Source organism: Caloenas nicobarica, chromosome 28 (assembly GCF_036013445.1).
Source record: "Caloenas nicobarica isolate bCalNic1 chromosome 28, bCalNic1.hap1, whole genome shotgun sequence".
NCBI classification, from domain to species: domain Eukaryota; kingdom Metazoa; phylum Chordata; class Aves; order Columbiformes; family Columbidae; genus Caloenas; species Caloenas nicobarica.
In genome coordinates, this window is record NC_088272.1 from 1,115,817 (window position 1) to 1,125,569 (window position 9,753).

General features: G+C 54.8%; 1 protein-coding gene across 1 annotated transcript in view; it reads left to right on the plus strand.

Annotated features, from left to right (window-relative positions):
* Positions 1 to 9,082, plus strand: part of LOC135999333 (olfactory receptor 14A16-like) — a 29,016-nt gene extending 19,934 nt beyond the window's left edge. Inside the window, exon 2 of the mRNA XM_065652893.1 lies at positions 9,044 to 9,082. Coding sequence (XP_065508965.1) covers positions 9,044 to 9,082 — 39 coding nt within the window. The remainder of the gene's footprint in view (positions 1 to 9,043) is intronic.
* Positions 9,083 to 9,753: the final 671 nt, after the last annotated feature.

A 9,753-nucleotide genomic window follows, 5' to 3' on the forward strand; every position in this document is an offset into this window, starting at 1 on the left:
CAAGACGCAGGATGTCCCATCCTGGGACCCAAGATGTCCCATCTCCAGCCCCCTTGGACCATCCAGGCCAAGATGTCCCAACCCTAGACACTGTGAGGCCATGAAGACCCAAGATGTCTCATCCCTGCACCCTTTGGGGACACCAAGTCCTAAGATGACCCATCTCCAGCCCCCTTGAGCCATCCACGCCAAGATGTCCCATCTCGGGACCCCTTAGGCCACCAAAAGACCAAAAATGTTCCTGTCCTGGACCCACTGAGCCACCAAAACCCAGGATGTCCCATCCCAGACTACAGATGTCCTATCCCTGGACACTTTGGGCCAATCAGACCCAAAATGTCCCATCCTTGGAACACCCAGGGCAAGATGTCCCATCCCTGAACACCTTGGGCCACCAAGACCTAAAATGTACCATACCTGGACTCTTTGGAACACCCAGGCCAACATGTCCCATCCCTGGACTGTTTGGGGCCACCAAGACCCAGGTTGTCCCATCTCAGGACCCAAGATGTCTCATCTGCAGCCATCTTGGGCCACCAAGACCTTAAATGTCCCAACCTTTGCACCCCTTGGAGCACCCAGGCCAAGGTGTCCCATCCCTGAACACTGTGAGGACACCAAGACCCAGGATGTCTCATCCCTAGACCCTTTGGGGACACCAAGTCCTAAGATGTCCCATGTCCAGCCCCCTTGGACCACCCAGACCAAGATTTCCCATCTCTGGACAACTTTGGCCACAAAGACATAAAATGTCCAATCCCAGACCCCGGATGTACCATCCCTGGAGACTTTGGGTGATCAAGACCTAAAATGTCCCATCTCTGGACCCCTCAGACCACCAAGACCAAAAATGTCCTATCCCTGGACCCCTTGGGCCACAGAGAGCAAGGGTGTCTCATCCCAGACCCCGGATGTCCCATCCCTGGACATTTGGGCCAACCAGAGCAAAGAGGTCCCATCTCTGGACCCCTTAGGCCAAAGAGACCAAGATGTCTCATCCCTGGACACTTTGGGCCAACAAGACCCAGGATGTCCCATCTCTGGACACAATATGTCCCATCTCCAGCCCCCTTGAGCCACCAATACCTAAATGCCCTAAACCATGGACCACCCAGGCCAAGATGCCAATTCCCTGGACACTTTGAACCACCAAGTCCCAGGATGTCCCTTTTCTGGAAACCTTAGGCCACCAAGATATAAAATGTCCAATCCCATATCCCAGATGTCCCATCCCTGGACACATTTGGCCACCAAGACCTAAAACGTCCCATCCCTGGACACTTTGGGACACCCAGGCCTAGATGTCCCATCCCTGGACACTGTGAGGCCACCAAGACCCAGGATGTCGTATCTCCAGACCCCTTCGGCTACCAAGACCAGGATGTCCCATGTTCAGCCATCTTGGGAAACCAAGACCAAGATGTCCCATCTTTGGACTCCTTGGGCCACTGTGAACCAAAATGACCCATCTCAGAGCTCCAATGCCCCATCACTGGAAACTTTGGGCCACTGGGACCAAGATGTCCCATCCCTAGATCCAAGATGTCCCATCTCTGGACCCAAAATGTCCCATCCCTGGACCCTTTGGGCCACCAAGACCCAGAATGTCCAAACCCTTGGACCTCTGGAGCTCCCGGGCCAAGATGTCCTATCCTTGCACAGAAGATTTCCCATCGCTGGACACTTTGGGCCACCAAGATGCAGAATGTCCAATCTCCAGCCCCCTTGCGCCACCAAGACCAAGGTTGTGCCATCTCTGGACCCAAAATGTCCCATCTCCAGCGCCCTTGGGCCATCAAGAGCCAAAATTTCCCATCCCTGGACACCTTGGGCCACCAGGACATAAAATGTCCCATATCTGGACACGTTGGGCCATCAATACTGAAAATGTTCTGAACCGGGACCCCTTAGACCACCAAGACCCAAGGTGTCCCATCCTTGGACACTTTGGGGACAATAAGACCAAGGACATCCCTTCTCTGGACTCAAGATGTCCCATTTGCAGCCATCTTGAGCCATCAAGATGTTAAATGCCCCAACCCATGGACCACCCAGGCCAGGATGTCCCATCCCTGGATGCTGTGAGGCCACAAGACCCAGGATGTCCCATCTCTGGACCCCTTTGACTACCAAGATGAGGATGTCCCATCCCTGGACCACCTGGGCCACCCAGACCCAGGATATCTCATCCCTGGACTCAAATTGTCCCATCTCCAGCCCCCTTGGGCCATCAAGAGCCAAAATTTCCCATCCCTGGACCCCTTAGGCCAACGAGACCTAGAATGTCCCATCCCCGGACACTTTGGGCCACCCAGGCCAAGATGTCACATCCCTGGACCCTGTGAAGCCATCAAGACTCAGGATGTCCTATTCGTGGACACTTTGGGGACACCAAGTCTTATGATGTCCCATCTCCAGCTCCATTGTGCCACCCAGGCCCCGATGTCCCATGTCTGGACCCCTTGGGCCAACCAGAACCTCAACATCTCCCCTAACTTCATCCCACCTTACGTGGAGAGTATTGAACTCCAAGACCTCAAAACTTCTCCCCAAAATTACCCCCTCCTCACCTGGGGATGTTCAACCCCAACCATCTCCCTAACTTCACCGCACCTCATCTAGAGGATGTTGGAACCCAAGACCAAACATCTCCCCCAACTTCACCCCACCTCACATGGAGGAGGTTGAACTCCAGCTGAGACCAAACATCTCCTCCAATGTTGTCCCATCTGGGGAATAGTGAACCCAAGACCCCAAACACCTCTCCAACTTTGTCCTACCTCATCTAGCCGGTGGAGAATCCCAAGACCCCAACCATCTCCCCAGATTCACCCCACCTCATATGGAGGATGTTGAACCCCAACAAAGACCCCAAACATCTCTCCAACATTGTCCCACCTCATCTAGAGGGTGGAGAACCCCAAGACACCAAACATCTCCCGCAGTGTTGTCCCACGTCATCCAGAAGATGTTGAACCCCAACATCTCACCCAATTTTGTCCCATCTGGAGGATATTGAACCCCAAGACCCCAAACACCTCCCCAACTTCATGCCTTCTTCACCTGGAGGATGTTGAACCCCAACCAAGACTCCAAACATCTTTGCCAACTTTGTCCTACCTCATCTGGAATGTGGAGAACCCAGGACTCCAAAACATCTCCCGCAGTGTTGTCCCACCTGAGGGATGGAGTACCCAAGACCCAACCATCTCCCCCAACTTCATCGCTCCTCATCTAGCCGGTGGAGAACTCCAAGACCCCCAACATCTCCCTCAGTGTTGTCCCACCCAGAGGATGTTGAACCCCAACTAAGACCCGCAAACATCTCCCCAACTTCATCCCTCTTCCCCTGGGAGGATGGAGAACCCAAGACATGAACCATCTCCCCCAATGTTGCCTCAACTCACGCTGACAATGTTGAACCCCAAGACTCCAAGATCTCCCCAGCTTTGTGCCACCTGGAGGATGTTGAACCTCAACTGAGACCCCCAAACATCTCCCCAACTTCATCCAACCTCATCTGGAGGATGGAAAACACAAGACCCTAACATCTCCCACGAACTCCTCCTGATTGGTGAGTGGAGGGGGTGGGGCCTGTGGGTGGGGTCTGTGGGCGGGGCCTGCCAGGGGCAGTGGCCACTGCTGCTCTCCCAGGGAAGTTCATCTGGATCCATTTTGGGGCCACCAGGAAGTTGGTGTTGCCCAACAAGACGTGTGAGTGAGCGGAGGGCCCAGCAGGGGGCATCTAGTTGGCCAGCGTCTACTTGTCCATCATCCATCTGTCCATCCATCCGTCCCTCCACATGGCCATCCCTCCATCTCCTCATCCCACCACCCACCTGACCCTCATTCTCCATCTCCTGGTGTCTCCACCCTCATCTGTCCATCTGTCCATCCCCATCTTCTCACCCACCTCCTGGTCCCTCCATCTCCATCTCCTGGTGTCTCCATCACCTCGTGTCTCTGTCCATCTGTCCATCCCGAGCTCCTCACCCACCACCCACCCGACCCTCCCTCTCTTGGTGTGTCTATCTCCTCATCCATCCATCTCCTCACATCTCCCTCTCCTGGCCCCTCCATCTCACAGAATCACAGAAATCAGGGATTGGAAGGTGTAGGAGTCAGTCCGAAGAACAGTATTTGCCTGAACATCGCCATCAGGGACTTGGAGAACAGATGCCCTGATAGAAAGAATTGGACAATGACTTGGAGAGAGGCCTGACGAAAAAAATTGTCTTGTACAGGTCTCTCCAACCTGGGGGCTACAGGTAACAATGGCTGCTGTACGGATTCCACCTGCTGCCGCAGCCAGACTTGCCCCCACCTCCTAAAAGGAATTGTGTTCTACAGGTCTCTCCCACCTGGGGACTACAGCTGCTGTCCAGAAGATGGATTTTCACCTGCTGCCTCAGCCAAACTTGCCCCCACCTCCTCCCTGCTACTAAGGCCAGTGAAGAAGAGCATGCGCAGAGGCTTGACGAAGGTCTTGAGGTCACCCAATGGACCAGTAAGAGAACCCTGAACCGAGGCGATGCAGGCACAGACGGGTTCTGGCAAGTGAAGCGGGGACTCTTCAGGCCTGCGCAGTTCAGCCTGGATTGCGAAACAAAGGCAGAGATTGGCCTCAATCCATGGGAGCGAAGCAGGGTGAAGAAGCATGAAAGACGATTCCCGACGGGACATCGCTGAGCTCTCCCCACCAAAGGATCACGGATCACAACGGAGAACCGGCAGGACTCTTCTCACGACACCCGAGACCATAGGGACGCCTTTGGATCTTGTAGTGGTAGCCAACCCTTTTTTTTCCCCCTTTCTTTCCTTTCCTTTTTCTCCACTCTCTCTATCACGTGCTGCTTTACGGGCAAAATAAATAAAGAAATATTGATGATTGAATTACAACCTCTTGGCTTTTTGATTCCCTTAATTTTGCACTTCAGGATCAAGGTAAATGAACCATCACGAGTCCATCACCGAATGGACCGTGACAGGCCTGGATCACACGTCTTATGAGGAGCAGCTGAGGGACATGAGGCTGTTTAGCCTGGAAAAAAAGAGACTGAGGGGAGACCTTATCGGTCTCTACAACTACCTGACAGGAGGTTGTAGCGTGGTGGGTGTTGGCCTCTTCTCCCAAGCAGCAAGTTATAGGATGAGAGGAAATGGTCTCATGTTGTGCCAGGGAAAGTTCAGATTGGATATTAGGAGACATTTCTTCATGGAAAAGCAGTGGAACAGGCTGCCCAGGGCAGTGGTGGAGTCACCATTCCTGGAGGTGTTTAGAAGACATTTAATTGGGTTTCTTAGGGACATGGTTTAGTGCTAGAGTTGGGTTATGGTTGGACTCGATGATCCTGAGGGTCTCTTCCAGCTGAAATTTTTCTATAATTCTATTGACAAATCAAATTCAGGGCGGTTATTCCCTTTAATGCCAGTTACAGGCCTGCAGTGTTACGTGAGGTGCCAAGGCTCTCGCACACTCCTACATGCATTGGGCAGGGACAGCGATGGTCCTGTCCAGGGCAGCCATCCCCATCCACAGCGAGTGTGGGACAGACACCCCAGACAGCACTGCAGACAGATTCGGTGCCTTTGTGCAAGAAACTCATTCCCACCTCTGAAGCATCGCAAGATCTGTCCCTTCTCTATCCAGTAGATGTAGGGCAGCCCATGAATAGGAAGCGCTTCACACCGCGGTGTCCATGCGTATAGCAACACTTCCAAATCTCCTTTTTTTCTTTTCACCAAACCTGTTCTCAACTCCTTGATAACATAATCAAGGAACAGACAAACTACTGTCACCTTGGGCCTGTCAGCAGCACCTTGTCATTCCTAGAGATCAGTGACACGTCTGCCCAAGTACCTCAGGGGCAGCAGAGACGCCACTGACAAAACACACGTTTCCTTCCAGGTCTGTCATTCCCAGCCCTGTTTCTCTCTGGCCTTGGGGACAGCAGGGCTTGCTCACTCTCCTGTTGCCCAATTTCAGCCCTAACTTTCCATCTGCCAACCACTGTGACATTGCTCTGCTCTGAAGTCAAACCTTTGCACACATGGGGACCTGGATTCTTGAGACCAACCAGATTTCCCGAAGACTCTCAGAGCTTGGCCGGGTGCTACAGCTGAGGTGCCACAGCCCAACTGTGCACTGATGCCCTCAGCCAAGGGCACAGCCAGGACAAGCTGCAGCCTGTGCTGTTTGACACCCATGGAGTCACTGCCAGGCGTTGTGGGACAAATCACACAGCTTGGGGTGCTGCAATGGCTGGGTACAGGCTTTTCAGGAGAGACGGGCTGGAAGGGTCAGCAGTGGGATTCCCTCAGAGTGAAGAAGTTGCTTGGATGTTTGGAGCTCCTTTATGTGGGGAGTGACAAGATGGGTTTTCCCTTGTGAGTGAGAGCACCAATGACAAAGCCCTGGGGCTGTGGGGGCACATGGCCATGGCCCCCAACAATCTGGTGCCACCGAAAGTGGGGCACAGCAGTCAGGGAGAGGCACCAGCATAAGGAGGAGAAAGCAGCACTGAAAGACTGTGCTAGGGAAATTGGAAATTATTTCCTTTTTCTTGAATAAACTCTGGATGGAAGCCTGCTACTGCTGCCATTTTAGTGGCCACTTTCTGGGCTCAGGAGAGTCCTGGAGGCTGAGGCCCCTTTTCTTTAGGGGGCACCGGGGGCTCCCCGGGCGAGCGGTCCCTGTCCTGGCTGGAATTGGAGGGAATGCGGCTGCAGCAGTGCAGGGAGAGTCCAGACCTGGAGAAACTTTGGGGTTCCACCATCAGGAATCTCCTAAGTTTCAAAAGGAGAAGCGGCCAGTCCTGTATCGGGGCAGGAGAATAACCCCATCCATCAGGACAGAGCAGGACCTGACACGCTGAGCAGGGACCCTGAGGAGAAGGGCCTGGGCACTACAAGGGCCGCCACACAAGCCCGTGCTGCACGCTCACCATGAACAAGGCAGCTGCACACGGGGCTGCATGAGGAGGAGCGTGGGGACCCAGACACCTGGAGTTCTCATCCCATTCGGTTCAGCACTGGTGTGACCCCACACACACGGGTGTGTGCCAGTGTGCGGCTCCCAGTTTGGAGAAGCAGGGAGGAACTGGAGAGTGCAGGGCTGTGCCAAGGCAGGGGTCAGGACCTTGTGCACATGGTGTGGGATGCTGAGGGACCTGGGCTGCTCTGGCCCAGCAGCGCTGGGGAGGCTGCAGCAGTGTAGGAGTAGCCTGAGAGTGCTGGAAGGGTGGTTTCAGAGAGGGTGGAGGTTTTCTTCATAGTGGGAAACAGAATAGGAAAGAAATAATGGCACAAACTGCAGCTGGGGAGGTCCAGGCTGCACAAGAGCAGCAAGGAATGTGAGTGGAAGGGCAGTGCTGTGGTGGAGCAGGTCACCCAGAGGAGTCTGCATCAGCCCAAGGCTTTGTGCTTCAAGGAACAGCTGGGGAGGATGGAGAGAGATCAGCAAAGGAAGGAAGATGCTCAGACAAGAGCAAGGTGGGGCAGCAGGGGGGATGTGTCCAGCCTGCAGGGAAAGAGGTGCAGGGGATGCCACAGCATAGGACAGGCTGTCGTGGAGAGGATCAAGGGATGTAAAGAGGTTTAAAGCCCCCAACAGACATGAGCTCCTTCTCCCCTTGGCTGTGGCTGTTGTCTCCAGCTCTGATGCCTGTGAGGAGACACCTTGTCCTTACAGCACAGGGGCCTCATGGCCTCCTTGTCCCCAGCCAGGAACCTGGGAGGTGTGGGACCATAGTCCTGCCCTTGGCCTTGCACAGCCCCACATCACACTGTCCCAGGAAGGGCCCTGGGCAACGTGGGAGGGACAGGATCTGCCTTCCCAGGGCTGGGGTCAGGGCTTGGCCCTTTGGTTAATGAAACACATCCAGGTTTACTCAGCATCAGAGAGACCTTCACCTTGCTTGTCCTGACCTGTCATCTCTGCCTCCAGTTTTCTTCTCTAACCAGACCCTGGGTTCAGTTCCTCAGTAGTGTTCCTCAGTGGGACCCATTAACATTACAAGAAACTTCGGAGTTTGAATCTGACTTGGACTTCTTGAGAGGTTTCTTCAGCTTCCTCCAGGGTCTGAGGTTCATTGACTCAGCACCAAACCCACCAGAGGGGTCATTAAAGCCCCTTGGGCTGCTCCTGTGCTGCTGAGCTGGGCTGGGCTCCTGGGACACAGGGAGCTCATGGCAAGTGGCAGCGCTGCAGAGAGACAGCTCTGCCCAGGAGCAGCTCCTCTGCAAAGCGCAGCAGGGCTGAGGGCTCTGCCTGGGGATCTCAGGGAGACGAGCAAGGCAGAGAGAGATGAAAGGTGGTCAGGATGGGGAGGATGACTGAGAGCTCACTGGAGGAGAAATCTTTGCAGCCCTTGCCATGGTAAGTCTCTGGGTGCAGGGCAATGCAACTGTAGCTCCTGGAGGCATCTCCTCAATTTAGCACAGGCACAGCTTGAGGGATCAGTAAGGAGGGGGCTCTTGTCAGGCAATTTTGAACAGCTGTGAAGCCAGGTGAGCACCCAGGGGTGCCCAGGGCTGTCCTGCAGAGCAGGGTCCCTGCACCCCAGGGCTGTGCCGGGGCAGGGACTCTGCCGCCTGCCAGGGTCAGCGCTCAGCCTGCCCGGGGAGATCCCCACGGTGCTGTGGGGAGAAGCTGTGGGGGGAAGGAGCGACCCGTGTCAAGGCAGGAAAGGTGCTTCTGCTGTTAAGGGGGTGCTGTGTGGGTCAGGGCTGCTCACAGCTCCAGATCACCCCCAGGATTTTTCCAAGTGGATGCCTCAAGCAGAAGACCAATGCAAGGATTACCAGACAGATAGGGAGCTTTCCTGAGCCTGTCTTTTCAGTTTCCTATCCCAAGGGTTGGGGGGTGCAGGAAAGGATAAAATGAAGATGAGCTCTCATGCTTAAACAAGTCACTGAGACTCCTGAACTGCAACTCAGAGTCATCAGTACATCTGCCAGAAGCCTCATAACATCCCTTCAGCTGCTGCTCTGCAGCACATTGGCTATACTCGTCAGTCTTACTCTGACCTGTCCTTTTCCCCAGTCTGTGAACAGGAAGATGCCCCCAGGCAGTGCCCTGTGAACAGGCAGGATCTGTAGGGCCAGCCTGAGGGCACAGAGGGTGGGATGGTCTGTGAGTGCTGACAGGGAAGAGACATGGACAGGGAAACTGTTCCCACGGGGAGAATGTCCAGGCAGCAGGGAAATGATCAGAAATGAGAGGAAACTAAACTCAGAATTGTTATCAGAGAGAGAATACAGAAAACTCCGTATGACTCCTGCAGTGCAGATCCCTCCTGTGAGCAGCCCCCTCACCTCCTCTCCCAGCCAGCAAAGCCTCTGCCCTCAGGGCTGGGGGCTCCAAGGCATGAAGCAGCTCCTGTGCAGCCAGAGCTCCAGTTCCCTCTGCAGAGCACAGGGGCTGAGAGCAGCTGCCCGGCAATGCTGGTGTGTGGGAGGTGGCTGCACAGCTGGGGAAGGGTGACGCTGTCTGAGTGCCCGGCTGCCTCTGCCCTGGCCTCTCTCACACCCACCCTCACCGCAGTTTCCTTCTTGCTCCACTGCTCTGGGTCACTGTTGGTGTGATCTGGTTCTTGCTGTCAGGCTCTCTGGGGATGGGAGTTTCAGCTGCAGAGTCACAGCCTGATCTTGTGGGTCCTTTCCTGCAGCTGTGTCCATGGGAACACGTGTCCCAGCTTTGCTCTGAGCTGTGGGGCTGTGGGCAATGCAGTGTGTGGGGCTGGGGAATGAGCT